A 26684-nucleotide genomic window follows, 5' to 3' on the forward strand; every position below is an offset into this window, starting at 1 on the left:
TTTCCTTTTTTTCTTTTATTAGTTGGAGGCTAATCACTTTACAATATTGTAGTGGTTTTTGTCATACATTGACATGAATCAGCCCAGGCTGTTTATTTAAAAAATATTCACAACCTGAAAGTTGAGAGTTATGTTTTATTCCGCGGGAATTTTTAGCATTTCAAGCCAGGGAGATAGTTTCTCAAGTAACCCTGAGAAAACTGCTCTGAGGAGGCGAGGGTAGGAGCTGCATTATATAGAAGTTTTCCAACAAAGGGCAGGTAGTCTGAAGGTGGAAAAGATTATTGTTGAAGAAAACCAGATATCTCAAGGAATTTAGAGCTTTTCTATGTATGGGAAGATGCAAGAGAGTGGGCTCACTGAAATCATTCCTTTAATATGCACCTCAGCTATCTGGAGCCTGTGTCCTGTATATTTCACATCCTGAACTTCCTTTCCTCAGGGCTCAACCGTAGGAAACAGTTTGATTTTTGCTAGATTGTATGTGCTCCCTCAAGGCTCACCAGCTCACCTTCCATGATGGCTGCAATCACTGATGACTGTGACATCCTTGTTTACTGATGTGGCAGGAAATATTCAATTTCTCAGAGTTTTGCAATTTTTTTTTTTTTGCAATATTGCATTAAAATACTGTTTCTCTTGCTTACTGAGTTTTTTTGAGCCTATGTTCCTTAAAAGTTGCAGCTGAAATGCCTCACTTGCCTCTCCCTAGTCTGGCAGGCCCAAAGTCAGCCTCTGCCCCAACCTAAGTATGGAGCTGGAACTAGGATGGCAGTGGCCAAGGGGCTAGATAGATAAAGCAGTGAAATTCTTAACTCCTCCTCTGGGGCAGCTGCTTAGCTGCCCCTCTGTGAAACCACTGGAAGCTCAGGTGGGTTTTCAAGAGCTTCCTGTGTACCAGGGACTGCTAAGCACCAAGCTCTGAGACAGGTACTTGTTATACAGAGGATGAAGCAAGTTTGGGGGCCTTGATTTACTGGACTGTATGCAGGCCCCCAGGGTGGCACAGGTGGGTCCTGAGGCAACTCCTACTCCCAGCTGCTCCCTGTTCTCTGCCAGACATCTTCCTTCTCCCCCTGAGCTCCAAGAGCCCCACCAGTGCCAGCAGGCACTTCATTCTGTTTTCAAGGCTTCGGGGTTTACAAGGAGGTCTCCCTCGCTGTGTGATGGCTGAGGTTGTCCCATCCTTATTTCTTCTAGAAAGCCCCCAGAGTACCCTGCACACAGTGGTACTCAGCAAGATGAACCAATAGTCAGCAGCTGGGCAGCCAGCTCTGTTTCCACACCTTTCTCTTTCCTCCCCACTTTAGGCTTTTTGAGTTCCTTGGAGTTCACCTGTTTCTTCCTCCCCTGAAACCCTTTCTTCTTAGCATCTTTCTCACTTCTTCCATAAGGTCCTCGCACAGGATCTGGGGGAAAGGACCACATTTCACACTTTGGTGACACTGTGGGTCAGGCCTTGTTTGGAGATGGGGTCTCCGTGTTTCTCCCCTAGTCAGAATGTCAGAGTTCTGCTCAGCAAGTGGGAGCCCCATGCCCATGCATTCATTCTCTAAGGCTCTTCTGAGAATGGGTGGCGATAAGGAGCAAAATGACAGACTCGGGGTTTGTAAGAGTGAAAGATACACATTTAAAGGGAAAACGGTAATAGAGACAGGGTGACCTGTTGGACCCAGTCCACATTAGAGAGAAAGCTCAGTTTAGTAAGACCTCCATGGTCCCTGTGAACACCAGCCTGCTGATCCTAATGCCTACTCAATGAGTTCATCTTCCTTTTCATCTTTTTCTATTTTTTCAGAATTTTCTGTTATTTCCATTTCTTTTATTTCTCCTGATTCCGTTTTCCCCAGTGCTTCCGACTCTCCTCCGTCAGTTTTTGAAAGTCTCTTCTCTAGTCCTTCCGATTCCCTTGGGCTTGATTCATCTGAAAGGTTTTGATCCAGTTCTGAAGGCCTCCTGTAAATTTCCCTGGTTTCCTCTCTGTTCTCTTCTGTCCTGCCTGCTTCTCCAAACTGTCCTTTGGCAGTGTCTCCTGGACGTCTCACCTTTGTGCCCAATTCTTTTCTCCATGAGGCTTTTCCTGGGTCTTCTCTCTGCCTCTCTTCTGGTCGCCTAGCTGTGACCCCCAGAGTTTCCCTAGACAAGACACCTTCGGGCTGTTTCTCTGTTTGCTCCCGCTCCCACTGCTTCATCACCTTCTCAGGTTCATCTTTTGTTTTCCTCGCTTCCTTCTCCTTTGCCATCCGTGTTTGACCATCCAACATAGTGGCATTTTCTGAAAAACAGGAGAAAGGAGAGAAGAGAGGTGAAAGTTTGTGCTGAGAGACCTGAGACTGAGACAGGGGAAATCACACACGATGTCACACTGAATATAATTGGCAAAGCCAAGATTTGAACCCAGGACAGTCCGCCCCCGGCCCACGTTTTCTTTTTCCCTACAAGAACTAGCTCAGGTGCTGGGAAAAGACAGAGGCTTCTCCTTTGGCTTCCTCATTCTGCATTTCTCTTTGTCCCTGGGGAGCACACTCACCATTTGTTGGGAGGTTCCCCTGTTAAAAAAAAAGTGAGCAAATTGTGCTGGAAGTTCAGATGCAGGGCAATTTTAAAACCCAAGTGATCTTTGCTCCTTGTTTTTACCAGCTATCAGAGAAAAGTAACCAATCTCCTCTTGAGTCTCCTCCACACTCTTCCTGGGAGTCCTGGTTTCTAAGAGTCAACAGGGACTTTGGGTTCAGAGCCAGCAAAGGCTGCTGTTGGCTGTGAAGACACGTGCAATGCTGCCACCTGCTGTCCAGGAAGGGAAGTGCCCAGCAGCTGCCTGTGCCTTTGGGGGCCTTCCTCAAGTTTTCAGGATGCCTTTCCCAGCGTGCTGTCAGCCAAGAAAGGAGAATGCTTGGAGCACCTGCTGCGTCCCCTGACATTATTGCTTCTGTGGCTTCTGAGAGTGGCTCCAACAGTGTGTGGAGGCAGAAGCAGATCTCTGAGGGGATCCAGACGCCATGTGCAGGCACTGGGTAATAAAAGGCCATCATCTGACTGCCCAGGTGCCCAGAAACTCCACACCCAGATTCCCGCTGCTGTGCCAGGATCCGAGAGGGCTTCAGCCTTGGTGCCCGGAAGGAGCTCTGTCCTCCCAGAAGCACTGAAGGAGCCCCAGCCCTAGCTCCCCTTTACTTCAATGTGGCTGGAGGGAGGGCCCCACGGAATGGGGTGGGGGTGACAGAAACAGTATATGTAGAACCATGGTAAAACCATGGGTTCCAGAGCCTGGCTGTCCAAGACTAGAAACCACTGTGGGACTTTAACCCCTTGGCCCCGCGTCCTCATCCGTAAGATCAAGCATGTCATACTTATTTTGGCTTCCCAGGTGGCACAGCATTAAAGAATCCACCTGCCAATGCATGGGATGTGGGTTTGATCTCTAGATTGGGAAGATTCCCTGGAGAAGGAAATGGTAACCTACTCCAGTATTCTTGCCTGGAAAATCCCATGGACAGAGGAGCCTAGCGGGCTATAGTCCCTGAGGTCACAAAGAGTCAGACACGACTGAGTGACTAAACAACACTTATTTCATAGTGCTCCAGGAGGGATCCCGTGAGTCCATATGTATAAAGCTTAAAAGAGCGCCTGGGCAGGCAGGAAGCACTGAGTGGAGATCAGCTTCTACAATCACCCCCACCACTCTGAGGCCCGGCCCCCATCCCTGTGGACTCCTTGGGGCCTGGAGTCCCAGCCACTTCCTCTTCCCTCACTCCTTTCATGGGGGCCTTTCAGATAGCTAGTGCCTGGGGGGTGGGGGTGGGGATCAAAGGCCTCTTCACTCCCTGGAACTCTTGGGAGAAAGAACGTGGTAAGGCTAGACCGGCACGATCCCGTCACCCCTGCACCACAGCCAGCCCTCAGGCCCCCTGTCCTGACCCTGCCCTGCTCACCGCTGACCCTGAAGAGCAGCTGCCCACAGTGGGGGTGAGTGTGGCTCCCAGGCAGACTGCTGAGTGACCCGGGCTGATGATTCAGGCTCCAGTGTCCTCCGCCTCAGGCAGTGAGGGTCTAGTGAGATCATTCTGGCTGAGGTTAACCCAGTGTGGCCAGTGGTAAGAGCACCCACAGTGTAAGCTGCTTTTGTTCCGCTTCCGCGTTTGCTCCTGTTTCCTGCCTGAAATGCCCTCGGCCTTCCACCTCGCACTGGGAAAACACCTGGGCATCTCCTGGAGCCTGAAGCAGAAGATTCTTCCTCTTGGAAGTGTTCCTACCACGCCAGAGAACTGGGAGCTCCCTGCCCAGGCTCTCACGGCAGGGCGTGGCCCCCTGCTCAGGAGACTCAGGTGCCCGGCTTTCCCACTGGGCTGTGGGCTCCTCCAGGGCAGGGGCCGAGCTTCTGTCACCCCCAGAATCTCACACTTCCCTGGCAGGTGACAAGCGCTTGACAAATATTTGATGAACTGAAGAAATATGGGGGTACTGGACTTCCCTGGTGATCCAGTGGTTAAGAATTCACCTGCCAATGCAGGGGACAGAGGTTCAATCCCTGGTCTGGGAAGATCCCACATGCCTTGGAGCAACTAAGCCCATGAGTCATAACTACTGAGGCCATGTGCTGCAATTACGGAAGCCCGTGCACCTCGAGCCTATGCCCCAGAACAAGAGAAGCCATCGCAACCAGAGTAGTCCCCAGTCAACTAGAGAAAGCCTGTGTGCAGCAGCGAAGACCCACCACAGCCAGAAAGTAAAATAAACAACAAAAGAAATGATTACATCTTTTTAAAAAGTACAGGAGTACTGAAGAAATAGGGTGGACAGCATGGGATCTGACCCCAGACTGAGGGGTCCCCCTCCTGCCTCGGGAACGGCTGCTGGCGGCACTGAAATCAGAATGCCCAGTGGGCAGCGCCAAGCCCAACTGAAGGAGCAGCAGGAGGCGTGGCAAAGACTGCTGGAAGGAGAGCACAGGCAGGTTTCTGAAGTTGCTGTCTTCCAGCTCCAAAACTCACCTTTCTCCTTCTTTTCTTTGAGTATATCCCTGTAGTTGGTTTTCTTCAGCTCTTCAATGATGCCCTTGTTGGCATCATCCAAGGCCTGTGGACGAGAGGATTATCAGTGAACTCTCTTAACACTGTGGGACCTGTCCTTTCCCCACCCAAGCCCCAACCCTGCCCCCCCTCCCTTTCCTCCTGGCTCCTCTGACTATTCCTGCCTGAGGTTCATGGATCCTATGGACTTGGAACTCTCCACGCTAAGTGGTATGAGAGGTACACTGCTGGGGGTGACTCAAACTCATCTCCTTCAGACTCAGGCATGTTTTGAGGGATTGCATCTGTCTACTGATTCCTAAAGCTTCAGCCAAATTAGAGACAAGACCCTCAGCCTGCAGCAGGGCAGCAAGCCATGGAGGGGACTCAGCAGCACACCGAAGGTGGGGGTGGGGCTGGGGGCTGGCCTGCCTTCAGAGGGGCTTCCCAGGGCATCTGCAGGACAGCCAGGGACTGGGAACTCAACTCTGCTTTCTTGCAGCCCTCCCTGTGACTTGGCCTGGGTGACGCACCACTAGACTCTCAAGGAATGTCTACAGGCCCTGGATCGCTGGGCCTGGATGCTCTTGGGCAGTGTGGTCTGCCCCTCAGTATATATACTTTCCTGCCTGGAGATGCCAATCATGGGGGTGAGAGGTCAGGGACTAGGTCTCATGAGGAGCCATTTAGGGCTGTGTGTGTATTTAGCTTGATGGGCACTTCTGTTTCCTACTTTCAAAACCCTGCCCAGCCTCCAAGGCGACCTCGAACCCTCCCTCTCCGTGAGGGGAAAGGCCCAGCTCTGCCTGCCTGCTGGAGCTCTCAGTCTGAGTCCCCTAGTCCCTGCCGCACCAGTCAGGAACGAGGGACTGTGTTTTCAGCTTCCCAAGGGCTGGGACCACGTCGTCACTTTTGCTGCAGGGCTGGAAAGACCCTAGATCTGCACCATGTATACCCAGAGGCCTCACGTGGCAACTGATCACTTGAAATGTGGCTGGTGTGACTGAGGAACTGAACTGCAACGTTTGTTTACTTCTAACTCCATTTACTCTAAATGCTGCAGGTGGCTAGCGGCCGCCTGGACTGGTGAGTGAGGCCATCACACTGCTTTCCTATTGTCTTCTGTCCTAAAGTCAGTTTAGGGGGTCTCAGCCAGCATTAAAGACAAGGAATGTAAAGAAAAAATAGAGTAAGAAGTATCAGCACACATAATAAAGGTAAATATGTTTTGTAAAACTTGCTATTTTTCATCTGTTTTTTCAAATAAAACTAAGTGTATTGAGGGGAGTTCCCTGGCAGTCCAGTAGTTGGGATGCTGACTTTTACTGCAGCAGGTGTGGGCTCGATCCCTGGTTGGAGAACTAAGATCCCTTAAGTTGCTGTGCAGTGTGGCCAAAAAAACAAAGTTAACAGTATGTGCATTGGTTGGGGTGCTATATAAACTGATGGCAACAACAAACATTGCAAAGCTACTGCCCTACCTAGAAGGTGCTCTGAGGTTGAGGGGAAATAAACAGCTGGGGCTGAGGGTCCCGGGCCTGCCCCACCCCACCCCCAGAGAGAGAGGCTCACATTGATGATGGCCTGCTGCGCCTCGTTGTTATGGACCAGCTTCGCTCTCTCCAGGGCCTTCTCAAAGTTGTTCACGGCTGATTCGAAGTCCCTCAGCCTCACTGAAGGGAACAAGGGAGGCAGGAGGATGGAGACAGGAGGATGGTGATGCTGTGTGCTGCCCTGCGGGTACCAGGGGCCCTCAGGAGCAGCAACACCAGGCAGCCCAGCACCACCCTTTCCAGACATCTCCTGGGCCGCCTCATCACCAGGGAGCAGAACCTGGGCACCTGAGCCTTGGATTTCAGGTGCCAAGAGTCAGTGAGGGAAGCGGTCAGTGCCCACATCATGCGTCTCCAGGGGGACAACTCCATCCTGCCCCATTGTTGCCCTAATGGTCCAGGAGCAGGTGACGAGAATGAAGACAGAACATGAAATCTGGTGCGATGGGTCAGGGGACCTGCAGCCTCTATTGGACTGAGGTGCAGAGTCCACACTGAGTCCAGCTTTTATTCCTAACTGCAGACCACAAGACTTCCTCAGATCTTATCTTTCTCAAGACATATGCCATATCAATCACATACTCCTAAATATCATGAACTACACTAACATAGTCAGATCTCCTTGTGTTTACCCCAGTCCATTCCCCCTTGGGCTGGTCTCAGGAACAATTAGCAAGTGCCTAGGCAGTGTTCATGCCTGACGCTGACCAAGTTCCAAGGTCTGTGCTTTTATGATCCCAGTCATAATCCCTTCTGAGTCTGATCCTGGGGTTTGTAACAAGACTATAATTCTAAGAAAGACATGAAAAATAATCATCAATGTAGTTTCTTAATATGCTGTTTTTCCAAGTGCTATTTCTGTGAAATTTCTCAAGGCATGAAATTACATTATTAGGAATTCCCACTACACCCCATCTTTAAATGGTTACAGGAGAAGACATCTATTTTTTTTTCTTTTTTAATGTTTACTCAGATTTGTAAACAACACTGTGGCTACCAAACACAGTCTGGCAGGACTGGGTGTGACTCCTCATGGGCCAGTGGCTGGGACATCAGTGCCCACATTGGAACAATCTTAACCCAGGGAGGAAGCAGACCCCTACCCACCTCAGTGCACTCACTGGGCCAGTTAGCACTGGGCCAGGGATGAGGGCTATGAACTGACTACCCTTGGAAAAAGCTTAATTTCAGGAAGGAAGGAGAAAAGTGCTCCCCTGCCGGGGCTGGGAACCCCACACTTCACTTTCTTTACACACCACTGCTTCTGCTTTTTTAAAAAGTTAATTAATTTGGCTGTGCTGGGTTTCAGTTGTGGTAGGCAGGATCTTTAGTTGTGGCATGCAGGATCTAGTTCGCCAACCAGGGATCAAACCCGAGCCCCCTGAGTTGGGAGCGTGGAGTCCTAGCCACTGGACCGCCAGGGAAGTCCCTCCACTGCTTCCTCCTATAACTAGTACCGCAAGATCCACCCCTCTCCCACAAACTGCTTCAGGATTCCTGGGGAAAGAAGGGCCTTGTATCCATAAGTCAAATTGCAAAAGGCAATTACATTTGAAAAGCGATTCTAACATAGTTCTGCAAGTCTGTGGCGTCAATATACATTTCTTTTTTCAAATACACATTTGAAAAGAAGAAAACTTATAGTAATGCCTCAGAGGCCACCATGAATAAATGTCTATGTCATTCTGACATGGTAGGTCAGAATAGGAGTCATAACACCCAAGTGAGTGAAGCATTAAAGACCATTCTATTTGTTTTCAGCTGAATCTATAATCTGAAATTATCTCCATTCTGGGGGCCCTTTCCCCCTTCTTTTCTTCACTCTGTGCATCCACAAATCCACACATGTATATCCATATTTTTGTTGGCTTTTCCAAGGACTAATTGTTTCTTACCACTGTTGGAAACACTTATGGGAAGCTGATGGGTAGGAAGAAATGAGTATTTCTGGAGAGCTTGCTATATGCTGGTTCCTATTCTAAGTGCTTACACGCATAGCCATTACCTCATGTCTTCACACTATGAAGACGATACATACATATTATACGTGCTAAGTCACGTCAGTCGTGTCTGACTCTTTGTGACCCCATGAACTGTAGCCCTCGCAGGCTCCTCTGTCCATGGGATTCTCCGGGCGACAACACTGGAGTGGGTTGCCAGCCATTTCCTTCTCCAGCATACACACTATAATTATCCCCATTTGCAGAGCCCAAGATCTGCCCGCTTGGCCACCCTGCCTCTATAACCCAGGGGCTCCTTGGCTGCTGTGTTGGACTGGACTTTTCCACCGTATAGCATGGAAACTGAGGCCAGTAGTGAGTGGCCTGCTTCTCCAGAGGCCCTCAGAGCCTAACAAGACCTCACCAGGGACAGGAATTCCCTGGTGGTCCAGTGGTTAGGACTTCACGCTTTCACTGCCAGGGCCCAGGTTCAATATCGGGTCAGGAACTAGGATCCTACAACAAGCCCTGTTGCAGTGCATTCAAAAAACAAACAAAAAACAATCATCACAGAAACAGGAAAGAGTTCTAGGAAAAGGCACAGTAATCACATCTTCCCCAGTTTAAAGCTTTCAAGTGGTTTTTTTCTCTATGTTTTTAGGAAAGAATCCACGATGTGTAAGGAGGCCTGAGAGGCCCTGTGGATCTGGCCCTTCATCAGCCTCCCACCTCCACACTTTCCTGGCCCCCAGAATCTTGACACTAGTCTCCATCAGTTTCTTAAATCAGCCAAACTCTTGCCCACCTCCCTAAATGCGGTTCCTTTGGCTGAAAAGTTCTGCCTTCAGAACTTGGAACGACTGGTGCCTTTGCATTCTTAATGCTTCTGCTTTAAAGTTACTCTTCAGGGACTTCCCTGGTGATCCAGCAGTTAAGAATCCGCCTTGCAATGCATGGGACAAGGGTTCGATCCCTGGCCATCGAACTAAGATCCCACATGTCTCAGAACAACTAAGCCCACAAGCTGCAACTACCAAGCTCACACACCACAAAGGAGTGCCCAGCTGTGAAAGATCCTCATGACACAGTGACGATCCCATGTGCTGCAACTAAAACCCAGTGTGGCCAAATAAATAAATATTAAAAAATAGTTACTCTCCGATAGGAGGACAGGAACAGTTATCAATTTTCTTCCTACTGTATGCCCAGCTTTGGTGCCTAGAAGGTGCCAGGAAAGCATTAATGATGTGAGTAAGTGAATGACTGATGAGACCCGTGATCAGAGTGCCTGTCATGCTTCCCCCCTTCGCTGGGGTCAGCTGTATGCCCAGGGCAGGGCAGGTTCGAAACTGTGAACAGGAGACCCAGCTCCAAGGCTTTCTTATTACTGTGACCTAGAGCTATTTACCCTTTTAAACTTGTATTGTGAAATATTTCAAATATACAGAAAAGTCAAAGGAATAGTATCATGAATCCCCATTACTCATCACCTGAATTCAAATATCATATGATGTCACTTCTATGTGGAAATCTAAAAAAATGATACACATGAATTTATTTACAAAACAGAAACACTCAGAAAACAAACTTATCAAAGGGGAAAAGGTGGGGAGGGATAAATTAGGAGGTTGGGATTAACATATATATTAATACACTACTATATATAAAATAGATAATCAACAGGGATCTATGCACAGCCCAGGAAATTCTACTCAATACTCTATAATAACCTACAAGGGAAAAAAATCTTAAAAAGAATAGATATATGTATATGCATAACTGAATCACTTTGCTGCTCACCTAAAACTCACACAACATTGTAAATCAACTATATTCCAATATAAAAGTTTTTAAAAATTACCAAAATATTGCCAATCCTGTTCCATCTGTTCCTCCTCACCCGCATCCCTTGCTGTTTTACTAACAAGCCCATTAACTTTATTGAGATGTGATTCATTCAGTATAAAATGAGTCCCTTTGTAAGTATACAGTTCAATTATTTCTAGAAAATTTATAGACTTGTGCAATGAACACCACAACTCAGCTTCAGAACTTTTCCAGCCCCCTGAAAAAGCTCCCTCTTGAGACCTGGGGCAATCTGTGGCAGCACTCAGAGTCTCCATTTCCCAGCCTATGAAAGGACAATACCTCCAGCACTGGCTTGCAGAGTGATTAAAGCGAGAATGCAGAGAATGCACGTATAAAGGCTACTGAGCCAAGACCGGTGGAGCTGTGTTGATGAGGACAAGACACTGCTGGACTGCATGCAGCTCAGCTGAGTTCCTCGAGGGCAGAGCAGTTCTCAGGATCTCCCAAGCCCTAACTGAGCGTAGCTTAAAGTAGGCACTACACACTGGTCAAAACGCAGGGCTTTACCCCCACTCTCAGAATCAGAATTTGTCTGATCCATCGGGATGGAGAGTTCAGCCCTGGTGTGACAGCAGGGCCTGAGGGCTGGGAAGGGCACTAGTACCTTGGGCCTGCGCCACCAGAACGCTGGCATTCAGCTGCCATTCCATGTCCCCTTCTTCCTCGGCGCACTGCTGGGACTTCTCACCGTAGCTCTGGGCCTCCCAGGCCTGGCCTAGCTCCAGGTAGCAGCGGCCAATCTCATGGAACAGCCAGGTCTTCTCCAGGGTGGTTTTGGCCAGAGGGATCTTCTCCTCCCACCTGGGGACACCAATAACTGGGGTCAGCTTCCTCCACTCAGGCCCTGCACTTGGACTTAGGAGACTGGGCTTCCTACTGGTGGCCAAAGAAAAACTGTCCTCCAACTACCAGTTCTTTTAGGTGCAGGAGTGGAGCTAACAAGCACTAACATATTTTTTAAACTACCAGGGTTATTTTGGTGCATCTATAGAATTGGCTTTGATACCACAGCTGAAAATAATGTTTGTAAAATAGCATTTGAAATAACTCCATAACCTTTGAAAGTCAATGTGAAGTTGCTCAGTCATGTCTGACTCTTTGCAAACCCATGGACTGTAACCTACCAGGCTCCTCCGTCCCTGGAATTTTCCAGGCAAGAGTACTGGAGTGGGTTGCCATTTCCTTCTCCAGGGGATCTTTCCAATCCAGGGATTGAACCCAGGTCTTCCTCATTGCAAGGACACTTTACCATATGAACCACCAGGGAAGCCCACACATAACCTTTAAGAAAATGATTAAGCACATTTAAGAGAAAATCAACACAGTAAAAAAGATTGGGATGAAAAAAACAAAATATCAATAAAAGTCAGAGGAGGATCAGAATGAGCACTTGTCTTTGAGTGGTGGGACTGAAGACTTCCTCATCTAATTTTCTATATTTTCCAAATGAATATTTTAAGGTTAAGCACATCTGACTTTGTGACCCCATGGACTGTATACGGGAGTGGATAGCCTTTCCCTCCTCCATGGGATCTTTCCAATCCAGGGATCGAACCCAGGTCTCCCGCATTGCAGGTGGATTTTTTACCAGCTCAGCCACCAGGGAAGCCCCACATTAATTACAAATTTACTATAAAACATTTTATTATGAAAAGACATGAATGGGTAGGTGAATGCTCACATGCCTCTGTCTTTTGGCACACAGGCCCCAGGGGCCCCCGGGGAAACCAAATGACCTGGACCGCCAGGCTCTGGTCAACAAGTCTGTTCTAGTCAAGCAACAAAGGCCTGAAGGACAATTTCTCTCTGCAGTCAAGCCCGCCCCTGAGTCTCCCAGGGGCTGAATCACCCCACTGGAGCAGGTCACCAGCTCCAGGGTTGGACATCAAAAGTCCATCAGTTAAGGTCTCTAGGGAGCTCAGGCTCCATTCTCAGTGACCCCATGTGACCAGAGAATCACAGAATAACCTCCAAAGAACTCCTAGAAGTCAATGGTCCACCCAGTCATGAACTTGGCCAGAGGTGAGGGCTGCCTGGAGAACTTGTTAAAACCAGATTCCTGAGCTCCAGCCCAGACCTGTAGAATGAGAACGTCCAGAGGAGAAACTTGATAATGCACACACCTAAAAACAAGTGTCCCGATGCTTGTCAACGGGAAATTGGGAGAAAATGCTGATTTTATTCTACTAATTAATATAGCTGATGAGCCCCAGAGTTTACAAAGTGGCTTTCTTCTGGTCACCTAGCACAGCCAGGAGCCAAATTCGGGTCTTCCGATGCCTATTTGCCTGACATCCTACCCCAGGCTGGTACTCCAGGGGAAGGGTGGGATGTCCTAGCCCTCAAGTAAGGAGGGGGTGGTCTCAGGTCACTCACGTGTCAATGGCTTGTTGGAATTTCCCGACTCTGGCAAAAACCCTGCCAATGTTGTCCAAGGCTCTGGACTTGGCATCAGGAAGATCACTGTAGGGAAGAAGCAAGACAAGGTCATTCTAGGCACTATGGAAACTAGAAAGAAGGTAAAGACGGGCCAGCTGGGGGGACAATGCCCAGGCTGGCAAGGCTGAGGTACCGTGGCCCTCTCGTGGGAATGGACATTATCAGAATCTCTCTGGAAGGCAAACAGGCAACAGCCTACAAAGACACCCCTTTGGTCCTGCAATTCCCCTTCTAGAAATTTACCTCCAGAAGATGTGACAAGAAGACTCATTAAAGTATTGTTTATAATAATAAACAGTGGAAATAATCTAAATGCAATCAGTGCAATTTTTGTGTACAAAAAATGTCCTTGATACGTTTAGGTTAAAAAAATCAGATTATGAAAAAAAAAAAAGTCAGATTATAGGAGCTCGCACAATGTCCAATGCCATATTCATATTAAAAATGAATGTGTTTGCAACAAAAAGAATAAAATACTTAGGAGTATATCTACCTAAAGAAACAAAAGACCTATACATAGAAAACTATAAAACACTGATGAAAGAAATCAAAGAGGACACAAACAGATGGAGAAATATACCAGGTTCATGGATTGGAAGACTCAATATTGTCAAAATGGCTATACTACCCAAAGCAATCTATAGATTCAATGCAATCCCTATCAAACTACCAACGGTATTTTTCACAGAACTAGAACAAATAATTTCACAATTTGTGTGGAAATACAAAAAACCTCAAATAGCCAAAGTAACCTTGAGAAAGAAGAATGGAACTGGAGGAATCAACCTGCCTGACTTCAGACTATACTACAAAGCCACAGTCATCAAGACAGTATGGTACTGGCACAAAGACAGAAATATAGATCAATGGAACAGAATAGAAAGCCCAGAGATAAATCCACGAACCTATGGTCACCTTATCTTTGACAAAGGAAGCAAGGATATACAGTGGAAAAAAGACAACCTCTTTAACAAGTGGTGCTGGGAAAAGTGGTCAACCACCTGTAAAAGAATGAAACTAGAACACTTTCTAACACCATACACAAAAATAAACTCAAAATGGATTAAAGATCTAAACATAAGACCAGAAGCTATAAAACTCCAAGAGGAGAACATAGGCAAAACACTCTCCGACATAAATCACAGCAGGATCCTCTATGACCCACATCCCAGAATTTTAGAAACAAAAGCAAAAATAAACCAATGGGACCTAATGAAACTTAAAAGCTTTTGCACAACAAAGGAAACTATAAGCAAGGTGAAAAGACAGCCCTCAGATTGGGAGAAAATAATAGCAAACGAATCAGCAGACAAAGGATTAATCTCAAAAATATACAAGCAACTCCTCCAGCTCAACTCTAGAAAAATAAATGACCCAATCAAAAAATGGGCCAAAGAACTAAACAGACATTTCTCCAAGGAAGACATACAGATGGCAAAAAAACACATGAAAAGATGCTCAACGTCACTCATTATCAGAGAAATGCAAATCAAAACCACAATGAGGTACCATTACACCCCAGTCAGGATGGCTGCTATCCAAAAGTCTACAAGCAATAAATGCTGGAGAGGGTGTGGAGAAAAGGGAACCCTCTTACACTGTTGGTGGGAATGCAAATTAGTACAGCCACTATGGAAAACAGTGTGGAGATTTCTTAAAAAGCTGGAAATAGAACTGCCATATGACCCAGCAATCCCACTTCTGGGCATACACACCGAGGAAACCAGAACTGAAAGAGACATGTGCACCCCAATGTTCATCGCAGCACTGTTTATAATAGCCAGGACATGGAAGCAACCTAGATGCCCATCAGCAGACGAATGGATGAGGAAGCTGTGGTACATATATACACCATGGAATATTACTCAGCCATTAAAAAGAATTCATTTGAATCAGTTCTAATGAGATGGATGAAACTGGAGCCCATTATACAGAGCGAAGTAAGCCAGAAAGATAAAGACCATTACAGTATACTAACACATATATATGGAATTTAGAAAGATGGTAATGATAACCCTGTATGCAAAACAGAAAAAGAGACTCAGATGTATAGAACAGACTTGTGGACTCTGTGGGAGAAGGCGAGGGTGGGATGTTTCAAGAGAACAGCATCGAAACGTATATTATCTAGGGTGAAACAGATCACCAGCACAGATTGGGTGCATGAGACAAGTGCTCGGGCCTGGTGCACTGGGAAGACCCAGAGGGATTGGGTGGAGAGGGAGGTGGGAGGGGGGACTGGGATGGGGAATACATGTAAATCCATGGCTAATTCATTTCAATGTATGACAAAAACCATTGCAATGATGTAAAGTAATTAGCCTCCAACTAATAAAAATAAATGGAAAAAAAAAATGAATGTGTGGGGGACTTTCCAAGTGGTCCAGTGTTTAAGAATCTGTCAATGCAAGGGACACAAGTTCGATCCCTGGTCCAGGAAGATGCCACCAGCTGTGGGGCAACGAATCCCGAGCTCTAGAACCCGTGAGCCCCAACTACTGAAGCCTGCATACCCTAAGACCTGTGGTCTGCAACAGAAGAAGCCACTGCAAGGAGAAGCCTGTGCATCACAACTAGAGGGTAGCTGCCACTTGTCACAACCAGAGAAAGCCTGCGTGCACCAACAAAAACCCAGCACAGCCAAAAATAAATTTTTAAAAAATATCTCCTTCCCAACAAATAAACCAAGAAACCCAACCTGAGCCCCCTCCCACAGCATCCCCCTCATTCCTCCTTCTCTGGCCAGCTCCCCCTCTTCCCATTGTCCCCCAGCCCCTCAGCCCCCAAACCCCAGAGGCAGGAAGCTCTGCTCTGACTCCCTCTCCTCACAGGGCTGGGCTGCCTTCTCACATGTAAATCTGACCAAGCCCTCCCTCCCCCACAGACATACCCACGCGTGTCTGCGGTCTCACTGGAGCTCTGTGTGTGCTGGCAAAGGGGAGCAGACTCAGTGGCTGTCCAGGGATGGGGTTACGCACGTTATTGCAGGCGCCGAAACACCTTTCTCTGAAGCCATTCAAAGAATGAGACGTTCCTTTCCAAGACCCAGGCTTTTAAAAAAAGACCCACAGAAATGGGTCATTTCTGTTTTAAAAATCCTATGGGGAAACTTCCTTGGTGCTCCTGTGGCTAAGACTCCATGCTCCCAGTGTGGAGTTGGGGGAGGCTCTCTCGGTGTGATCCCTGGTCAGGGAACTAGATCTCACATTCCGCCACTAAGAGTTTGTAAGCTCCAGCTAAGGATCCCACATGCTGTAACCAAGACCCAGCACAGCCACATGACGGAATATTTATTTTTTTAAAATCCTATGTATATGCACATGTACACAAGTAAATATGTTGCAAAGGGGCCCAGAGGACATTATCTCAATGTGGCCCCCAGACTGGGGAGAGGGGAGATGTCTGAGTTCTGCTCCCAGAACCATACATCCTGGGTCAAGTACGATGCCTCTGGGACTGGTGGGAGAACAGACTCCTATCGACTCTCCCTCCTCAGCGGGGCTCCCCTCCTCCCACTCCCCACAGGTCCTGGCCCCCCAAACACTACCTGGAGTGCCCCAAACCCCCCACCCCTGCCCTGGCCCTCTGCCTCAGGGGGCCACTCCCTGGCCCTATCTCCCCCGTCTCTCAGAGGCTCTCTCATCTCCCCTCTCTGGGGCTCCTGGGCCAAGTTTGCAGCTCTGATGTTGGCTCCCCCTTCCAGAGTGTCTGCTCTGTTGCGGTGTGGATAAATAAGTTGACAGATGTTGATTTATTCATAACAGTGATGTGTACTAAGATAACTAAGTAATGTGTGCTAAGATGTGCAGGATGGGGAAAGCCTGCAATCAAATCATCCATACAGTAATCAGGGGAAGAAATGAGGGCTGACTGAGGTCACTGGAGAAGCTACTCAGACTAGTCGAAGTTGAGCCACGGCTGGAAGGATGGTGGTCTTTGGAGGAGGGAGTGGGGCTGATCTGATTGAGGAAGCATGTGAGGCATACACATGAGACTCACGGGTGAGACTGGAAGCCCGTGTACAGAGACTGAAAAGGAATCAACGTTGCTGAAGGAACATCACTGTTTACGTAATCAGCCACTAAGCACGCATTCACTGCATGTCCTTTATAGGGCAGGTGCGGGGGAAAGAATGGGAATAGAGAAGTCTAAGGTAGAGGAATCGGGTGGAGAGGGAGGTGGGAGGGGGGATCGGGATGGGGAATACATGTAAATCCATGGCTGATTCATGTCAATGTATGACAAAAACCACTACAATATTGTAAAGTAATTAGCCTCCAACTAATAACAATAAACCGGAAAAAAAAAGTCTAAGGTCCATCAGGCAGACGAAACGTGTGGCATGTGGAGGGGGAGCGTGGATGAGGGCGGCTAGGTCACTCTGGGCGCATGGAGGGCTTTCCCTGGGGGGAAATACTTCTTTACAATCTGAAGGACGGGGAGGAGGGAGCTGATGAAGAAAGAGCTGGCAAAAGAGTAGGAGCAGAGCCATGCGCTGTTGCCAGGGTTCAGGATGCCCAAGGGCCTGGAGACAGCCGAGTTAACAGAGATCAGGACAAGTCAGGTCAACAAGGGCGGGCCGGGTGATGGGACTGAACTATGCACTATGTTTTGCATAGAAGGGCCAGCTGGGCAGCAGGAAACCCAGGTCAGAGGAAATAGGCAAGAAGTGAGGAAGATGTGGATGCAGCTGTGGGAGGGGAATGGAAGGGAAGATTCTCTTGACAGGAGGAGGAGGCATGGACAGGACGTAGCAGGCTGGCGTGGGCAGCGAAGGAAGCGAGGTGTCTGGGAAGCCAGGTGGCTCCTTCCTGGGGACAACACGGCCACCAGTGCCATTCTCCCGGAAAGGGAGCCCTAGTGTAAGAGGTCTTGAAGGAAGATGATGGATTCCACTTTGGATATGTTAAACTGGGGGCTCCCATGAGACATCAAGTGGAAATGCCTCAGATTCTGATGGATATGAGAAGACTTATGTCTTTAAGGCATGGGAAAAGATTGGATCCAAGATACTGTCTGTACTTCAAATTCCCCATGAGGCAGTATTATTATGCCTTCATTAGAGATGAGGAAACTGAGAGAGTGAGCAACTTAAAACCACACTGCTTCAAGTGCCCCAGGCAGGAATCAAAGCCAGGTCTGTCTCCAAAGTTAGCCGTTGTTTGCCAACCAGGAACGCCCAACACATGAGATTCTGGCTGTGCAAGGTGGGAGGCCAGTGAGAAATGAACTGGAAATGGATGGACAACTTACAGGGTTCCGGTCATTGAGCACAGGACAGGAGGCAGGTGTGTTCAGGAAATCCAGTTTGACCCAAAGAGTGCCCTGACATTGGAGGGTTGTGCAGAAGTGGATTCAGAGAGGGCCCTGAGTGCCCAGGAAAGGTCCATTTGATTTGAACCTGCAGGCAGTGAGAGGCCAAGGCTTGTTTGTCAGCAGGAAAACAGTTGACAGGTAAGAAGTAGTGCGTCTCTGGAGGTGACCTGTGAGAGCAGCTGGGGACAGGGAGAGCCAAGGGCTGACCTGCGTGGACACGGGAGGATGGGAGGCTGAGGGGGTTTAGAACTGCGGGGCGAGTAAAACTGGGCAAGACAAAGTCAGGAACGACTCCAGAGGTTGGAACCAGGGTGCCCAGTAAGTGATGGTACCTCTGGGAGGGGCCATCAAGTCTTGGGAAGAGTTGGCTCCTATGAGAGCTGATGTTACAATAGTCATCATGGATACACAGTGCTGTTCTGAGATCTTTATGTGAATTTCTGCATGCCATTCTTCTTCCCACCCTACTGGGTAGGGGCTACCACTGTGCCCCTTTGACAGAGGCTGAGAGACGTTAGTTAAGTGCCCTGCCTAAGGCCCCCCAGCTGGAAGATACAGCTCAGAAGCCTAAGCTCTTGGGACTTTCCTCTTGGTTCAGTGGCTAAGTCTCCGCACTCCAATGCAGAGGGCCCAGGTTCGAACCCTGGTCAGGGAACTAGATCCCACATGCTGCAATTAAAAGATCCTGCAGGCCACTGTGGAGACTGAAGATCCTGAAGGCTGCAACTAAGACCTGGCACAGCCAAACAAATAAATAAAATGATAAGTATTTTTTAAAAAATAAAAATATCCCTAAGAGCCAAACCACAGGGAGCTTTTTGGAGTTTGGGGCCTCTACCCTCCCTCTTTGTGGCAAAAAAGCTGACAGTCTAGATGTGCCCTTGTCCTGGGGAGGTGGCTCCTCACTCCAGGGTATCCACCTCAGGCATGCAGAGCAGATGGGCTCGGCCCCCATCCCCAGTGAAAGGTCAGTATGTAGCTGGACCTTGACTGCTTGGCCTTCTGAGCCTATGCAGGCACTCACTACTCCTTGGCGATCTCCAGGTCCTTCCTGTGGCTCTGCAGGGCCGCCACCATCTGCCCCAGCTCGATCTGGGCATTCCCTATGCAGCTGTACAGGTTTCCCACCAGTTCATCCTTGTTGGGCACCTCCTCTTTGTTCCATTCCAGCACCTTCTTCAGCACTTTCTCAGCTTTCTGAAGGCTGCCTTCAGCACTGCCGCTAGTCAGCACTGGGAAAGGAAAGAGGTGTAGTGGAGAGGGGAGCAGTCTTCCCCTGGCCAACAGAAGAGCCCGCATGCCAAACCCCACCCCGCCCCAGATTCCATCCAGCGGCCAAGCGAAGCCAGGGCGCTCCAGCTGCCATATGGCTCTGTCCCCAGCTGGCCACAGGGCAGCCCTTCTGAGAATACCACCCACACATGTCAATGTCCTCCAGACTCTTGAGGATGTAGCGGGCTGTCTGCGAGGGACGGCGTTTGCGGTCCCGCAGCCACTTCTCTTGCATCAATTTCCGGTCCCGCTCCCTGGCGTAGATGGGCTTCTGCTGCCGCCAGAAGTCACTGCGCGTGTCCAGGTAGTTGATGCCTGTCATGATGAGGTCCTCCACGGTCAGGCCATGCTTGATGGTGCCTTTGATCAAATCTGTGGGGAAAGGGGTGGGGAGGAGCCAACTGGAACAGGGATGGAGGGGAGTCACCTCCTCTCAACTAAAGCTGTCCTTGGGGGGACCTCTACCTGGAACTCTGGGACAGTAACGAGATCAAGAGGACCTGGGTGGGAGGGGGGGTCTATCTGGGACCAGATGAAGCCAGAGCTCCCCCTTTGGGGCACTCCTATGGTACAGGGCTTAGGGCATCGGCCCCTCATGGCAAGACATGACGAGCTAGCAGAAGCAGCAGCTGGTGGATTGCTTTCTAAGAGCCCTCGGGGCTCCTTTATTTCAAGCTGTGTCCTTAGAGTAGTCCAAGTAGAAATGCACAACCTGGCCCTGGCTGCCAGTGCTCAGTGAGTCCCTGGGTACCAAGTGGGCCAGGGCAAACTGGGAGCCAGAGGGGCATGCCCGAGCTCTCCTCGCTCACCTGAGCAGAGGTCAGAAACGGGAGTAAAGCTTCAAGGCCTCTTGCGTAACATGTGGGCCACCTCTCCCCTCCCTGGAAGCTCCTCTGTAGAGAGGGAAGCGTCCAGGCCTGTTACAGAGGAGACGGGCCAGCCATGAAGCTGCTCCTGAGATGCAACCCGCAGGGAATCCTACAGAGGACCTTGGGAAGTCAGTTCTGGAGAAAAGCCCTTGGATTTGAGAGTGATCCCTGTGCAGGCTCAATAGCTAATGGCAACACTCCCACCGCCAGTGTTCATACGAGACATTCACTTCAAGGCGCCTTCCTATTTCTTGTTCCTGCCAGTGTGGAACAGCGGGAAGAGTGTGGAACTGGAGGTTAGGAGGCCTGGGTGCTGCTGTCAACTCCACCACTAACTTGCCTGTCACCTTGGACAAGTTACTCCCCATTCAGGGTCTCTCTTTCCTTACCGATAATAGGAGGGATTAGACCAGATGAGATTTTAGGACATTCTAATTCCACAGTCCTGAGAGTCCCTTGTGAGCACCTCTGAGCTGGATTCCTTTGCCCTTGGTACCCACTGAAGGCTCAGGGGGCTGCCCCTTCAGGGACCAAGGTGGTAAAGAAAGCCAGATCTCTGGCGTTCCCACCCAGGGTACCAGAGCACTTAAGAGTACTGGTTCTGAAACTGGACTTCTTGGCTTCCAATCTGAGAACTGCATCACTGAGTTACATAACCTCCCTATGCCTCAGTTTCTTCATCTGTAAAGTGAGAATGGTAGTGGAACCTGTCCAGAGGAACGTGTCAGCAAATATCATTTTATAGGCTTTGCCTCTGGTTCACGTGTTAAGCATCCACCCCAGGTTTTCTTTGCCCTGAGTTCCCTGCTGCAAACAAAGTGTCCGACACCTTCGTCCAACAGGAGCTTCTCCAGATACTCCTTGTCCACGTAGAGTTCGCCCAGGAGCTGGCGGACAATCTTCTCACTCTTGAGCGAGCCCTTCCGCTTGCTCTCTCTCTTGGGGTGGTGTACGAGCTGTCTCACAGGATGAGGCTTCTGCTGGGCTTGCTTACTCTGGGAAGATGGAGCAGTACCCCCACAGAGCCTCAGAAAGGAGCCCAGAGCACCAGCCAAGGCTCCCCGAGCCTGTGATCCCAGACCCCCCCCCCCCCAGGACTTCTGTGCGCTGAGAACCATGGAGGATGTCTGGTACGGGAACAGCTCGTGGGAGCTGGGGCAGAACCCCCTGACCGCCTAGGCTGGGCAGGAGCTCCTCACTTGCAGGCACTCAGAGCCACTGAACCGTGTGCTCCTCAGGCACGTGTGGCCTCTGCCTTCTGAGGGAGGTGGAGTCAGAGCCAGGCCCTTACCTCGGCCTGCTTGCTTAAGAAGGACAGGTCCCCTTTGTTCTCCAGTTTAATAGAAGAGGGACCTGCAAAGACAGAAGCTGGGGCTCAGGTCGGCAGTGGCCTTAGGCACAACCTATCACACATTTTGTGTGGAAATAGTTGGCCTTTGGTGGTAGGGTGGAACCTGGCTCAACTCTCTCCAAGCAGCCAAGCCACCCCAGCCACCCCCACTAGCCCAAGGCCACATTTCCAAACAAAGACAGGCCCTGGATACCAGGGCCCCTTTCCATTTACACACACTGCCACCCACAGTGGCAAGCCCCCCTCTTCCCGCCAACCACCTGCACACAATGAATGGATGGGACAGCCAGCCTTTAGTGCCTGTGGGGTAAGGGGGGAAGGCAGGGGCCAGGAAAGACCCTGCTCAGAACCTCATTCTGTACTATGACACCAGGCCAAAAAGAGGCCTACTCTTCTGGCTTGGGGTGAGTGAAATGGTGCTTTTCATCTGGTTTTGAAGAGAACCAGATGCTGCAGTGCTCAGGACAGTGGACTGGAGACTATCCTCCCAGTGGACAGTTTCTAATCCTCAAGAAAATCAGGAGCAGCCAAATCTAAGCTAGGGGCTCCCTCTAGTCCTCCCAGTGGTGGGTGCTCACCCAGTGTACCTGAGGCCTCCCTCCAAACCTAAGGATTCCAAGAGCCTCCCAAATAAGCACATAGGCCCCATGGCCACTCACTTCCCACCGAGTTGCTGATGGCTTCCTGGGCTTTCTGAATTCCAACTTTGAATTCCCGATCAGGCCTCAGCTTGTAGCCCCGATGGTAGAACACCAAGGCAAATTCAAAGTCGCCCATGGTGTACAGGGTCTCGGCCTTTTGTAAAATCCCCTGAAACGAGAGGAAGTCAAATCAAGGGGAACAGACAAAGCCTTCCCAGGCTCAGGTGTGGTGGAATGTAAGGACCCCTGGGTTGAGAACAAATGTTGGGATACAGGGGCAGAGGCAAGTGATCTATGAAGGAAAACAACAGTCAACTCCAGGCAGTCTAGCTGGCTCTTTAACCATTAGAAGCTGCTGCAGGTAGAGGCAGAGAGAAAAGCGAGGAGTCCTCCCACCCAAACAGTCACCTTGCAGAAAGTTGGGTCACCCTGGAGTGAAGCCTCAGCATCTTCCAGGGATTTTTCCAGCTCTCCCATCTTGAGGAAGCACTTGGAGCGGGCAACCAAGCAGTTCTTATCTCCGCTCTGAAGGTGAAGAGCCTGAAGAAGGAACCACTCGGATTAACAGGCATCTGGCAGGGTGAAGTAAGAAGCTGGACTGGACACAGCAGCCCAAACCCTTCTGCCAGAGTTGCAGGGGGACTCCAGAGGCCAGCAAACAGGTCTTCTTTAGATCCTTTCAGACTAAAACCAGCACCACCCTGATCTCTGCTTAGTCAACTATGTTATCTGCAGGTAGTCATCATGGACAAGGTCAAATCACAAGCTATTGTGGAAACCACTGGTTGAGATGTGAGAATATACTATACTACCCAGTGGATATACTGAACTTCCCCAGTGTCTGGGATTCCTCCAGTTCACTTAGAATCCTAGGGTGTTTAGTGCTTAACAAATTCAACCGTGAACCTGAAATGGTTGCACAACACATTCAAAATACTACTTGAAGGAGACTTCTCTGGTGGTCCAAGGGGTAGGAATCAGCTTTGCAATGTAGGGGTTGTGGGTTCAAGCTCTGGTCGGGGGACTAAGATCCAACATGCCACACGGCAGCTAAGCCCATGCGGCACAACTACTGAGCCCAGGTGACAAAACTAGAGAATCCGTGTGCCACAACGGAAGATCCCATGACATGACAAGGGATAACATAATGAAGACCCCATGGACTGCAACTAGGACCCCATGCAGCCAAATAAATAAATATAAAAAAAAAATACTATTTGGAGGTTAAGCATTCTGAAGGCTAACAAAGTGGATTTTAGGATGATCTGCAACTTGTGTTACCCATTGTATACACCCTCTCTTTTTACATAGCTTGTTGAGAATCAATCATTGTTTCAGGGGATTAAGATGAAAATGCCAGGCAAAAGGAAACTGTGATTTTGGACTGGAAGTGGGAATGGAAAGCCTCTCCTTGTCCCCATGTCCATTCTTCTCCTGTCTGAGATCATTACATAGTCTGCAGTGTGATGTCCTTTCTGAGGCACCAGATTGTACCCACTTCCATCCAAAACCTTCCTACTTTTCCAGAAAGAGCCTTTCTTTCCTAGAAAAGACCACTTCTCACCCAAAGTTATAAGCCCTTGTGGTGTTTTTTTTCCCTACCTGAGCTTCTCCAAGATGAAACAGTTTCCAGAAAAAGGAGAATGGATGGGGCAAGGCTCCTGAACTTAATTGCTGGCCCATCTGATCCATTATTTCTGGTTTTAGGATGTGGTTGGTGATCCAAAGGGACTAAAGACTCTAGGTAGCAACTGAGAAGTTTGACTTTAGAGGGAGTCTTGGGACACGTTAGAGAGCTATGCTACCACCCCATTATTTGTAACAAGCGGGCTATTTGTTGTAAAAGAAACAGTCATAATAAAACATCCAATAGCTTATTTGCAAGACAGTACAGTAGTGTATGATAATAAGGTTAGCACCTCAGCACTGAAGTCTGACTGCCTGAGTTTGAATCCTTCCTCTGGCACCTGCTAGTTCAGTGATCTTAGGCATGTTACTCAACTTCTATAAAAGCTTTCTTATCTTCAAAATGGCATAATAACAGCACCTCCCCCTAGGCTTGCCACTTAGCAGTATGTCTGGTATCCTAAAACAGCACTCAACCCCCTTAGGGTGGATTGGAACAATTTATACTAGAGCAAAAGTTGTTACTTATTGACCGACCACCTTCCATAGCAGCTGTGTGCCAGAGACTTCCCTTCTGCAAGCAGTCCCCCAGCCAACCTCCTGGCCAGTTATGGGAAACCGAGGAAGGAGGCCAATCACGAAACATTTGAGCAAAAATATAGGAGACGGGGTCACTCTTAGCGTAGAGGTTGATTGTTAACAACCAGGTAGAATACAAATGGGAAATGGTAGAAAATGGCTAAACAGGAGTTTATCTTTGACAGCGGTGCATCAATCAGTAACAATGGAATAATGGAAACAAGAGGGTGGTCCAGGCATCATCAAGACCTCAGTGAAGGGTAGCTGAAAGGGTCATTGCACGACTCACATTGCTGAAGCTATGGGCGGCTTTAGAGAATTCCCCGCATAGATACAGCCGCTCGCCCTCCGCCATGTAAGATGGAAAGGTGCTTCGCAAGACTTCATTTTCTGGGTCCGCCATGGTGACGGAATTCGGAGCCGCTGAAGCGGAGAAAGGAAGGAAAAGAAGCCTGAGAACCTCAGTCTGGTTTGTGGAAGCTCCGTCTCTTAGCAACCGGGAGACACAAATTACTTCCGGCCCCGCCCCTCGAGCGCGGGGCGGAGTCCGGCGCGCAACCGCCGCCTGTGTAGCTGGTGCCTAGGAAGCCGCGCACTGGTTGGACCACGACGAGCGCGTGGCTCTTCGCTTCAAGGAGGCCTCTTTGCGGCTTGTAGTGTTGGCAGTTGCACGCTCCAGCGGTTTTTCCCGGAGTTGCTTCGCATTCAGAAGCCACAGTCAGGAAAAAAAAAAATTGACAGCTCGGAAGACAAGGAAAATATTGGGGGCATAATTCCAAATAGGGGTAAGGCATTCGTGGCAAGTATTTGTGCACGTCTACCACCCTTAAGAGTGAGCCACTTGGTGACTCCAGACGGTCAAGAATCTGCCAGCAATGCAGAGACCTGAGTTTGATCCCTGGGTCGCAAAGATCCCCTGGAGAAGGAAATGGCAACCCACTCCAGTCCACGGACAGGGGAGCCTGGCAGGCTCCAGTCCATGGGATCGCAAAGAGTCGGACGTGAAAGTGAAGTCGCTCAGTCGTGTCCGACTCTGCGACTCCATGGACTGGAGCCCCTCAGGCTCCTCCGTTCATGTGATTTCCAACCAAGAATACTGGAGCGGAATACCATTTCCTTCTCCAAGGGATCTTCCCGACCCAGGGATCGAACTCCGCTCTCCTGCATTGCAGGCAAACTCTTTTACTGTCTGAGCACAGGGGAATCCCATTGAGCTACATAAGCTGCTGGATACATAAGCACCTGGCTGGTTAGCACAGTTGGTTAGAGCGAGGTGCTAATAACGCCAAAGTCCTGGGTTCAGCCCCTATACAGGCCAGACTGCAAGGATATGATTCAGCGGCTGAACAAACACCATCAAAAGGGGACAGCATTGGGCTCCGAAGTCAGAGTGCTTGGGCTGTCACAGCGCAGGGCACCAGGCCTTAAATTTTCACTTTTGCCAAGGGAAAGTGAAGATGAACCTTCCCGGGGTGAGGATATGCATTAGGCTACATGGAAAATTACTCCGAGTTCAACCTTTCAGTGTAACACATTTAGTGAGCACCTGCTAGTGGCGGGCTCTCACGTCTTCAAGGTCTTTACTGACATCCTCCCCCATCCCCCTACTCTCCCTGCTCCCCTCTAATAAAAGGTGGGCCAGGTTCTTCTAAGTTCCAATAAACACTTTATTTTTACGTTATTTTTAAAAAATATTTATTTGGCTGCCAGAGGTCTTAGTTGCAGCTCTGGAAATCTTTGATCTTTGTTGTGTGTGGTATGTGGGGATCATTTTAGTTGTAGCATGTGGGATCTAGATGAAACTGGGACACCCCCCCTCCAACACCTCTAATCCCCCTACCCCCACATTGGGAGCCCAGAGTCTTAGCCACTGGACCACTAGGTAAGTCCCCTTACTACATTACTTGAGAATGGTCAACTTCCAAGCCAACGAAATTGTGAGGGTCTTAGCCTTGTGTACATTAGTGGACATTCAAAAAAATAATTATTAAGGTTTAAATATTAAGAAGATATCCTTAACTACACACAAATGAGTACATGTAAAACTAGAGAAATATGCATAAGATGTGTGTCTATTTTCTGGCTGTGATATTTGCACTAAAGTTTTTCAAAATGTTACCATTGGAGGAAACTGGATAAAGGGTACATGGGATGTCTTTATATCCTTTCTTAAAGCTGCATAGGAATCTGTAGCTATCTCTGTGCTGTGCTTAGTCGCTC

General features: G+C 49.0%; 1 protein-coding gene across 1 annotated transcript; it reads right to left on the reverse strand.

Annotated features, from left to right (window-relative positions):
• Positions 1-44: 44 nt before the first annotated feature.
• Positions 45-24974, reverse strand: ODAD4 (outer dynein arm docking complex subunit 4). Its single transcript, XM_020887974.2, has 12 exons — positions 24754-24974; positions 22668-22799; positions 22278-22428; positions 21559-21620; positions 21097-21262; positions 19546-19770; positions 19151-19358; positions 12748-12834; positions 10976-11172; positions 6582-6682; positions 4992-5076; positions 45-2275 (listed from the first exon to the last, which is right to left on the reverse strand). Exons 1-12 carry the CDS (start codon positions 24865-24867, stop codon positions 1752-1754), a joined length of 2052 nt encoding a protein of 683 aa, XP_020743633.2. The 5' UTR covers positions 24868-24974; the 3' UTR covers positions 45-1751.
• Between the last annotated feature and the right edge of the window lie 1710 nt (positions 24975-26684).

The sequence above is a fragment of the Odocoileus virginianus genome, chromosome 17, assembly GCF_023699985.2.
Source record: "Odocoileus virginianus isolate 20LAN1187 ecotype Illinois chromosome 17, Ovbor_1.2, whole genome shotgun sequence".
In the NCBI taxonomy this organism is placed as follows: domain Eukaryota; kingdom Metazoa; phylum Chordata; class Mammalia; order Artiodactyla; family Cervidae; genus Odocoileus; species Odocoileus virginianus.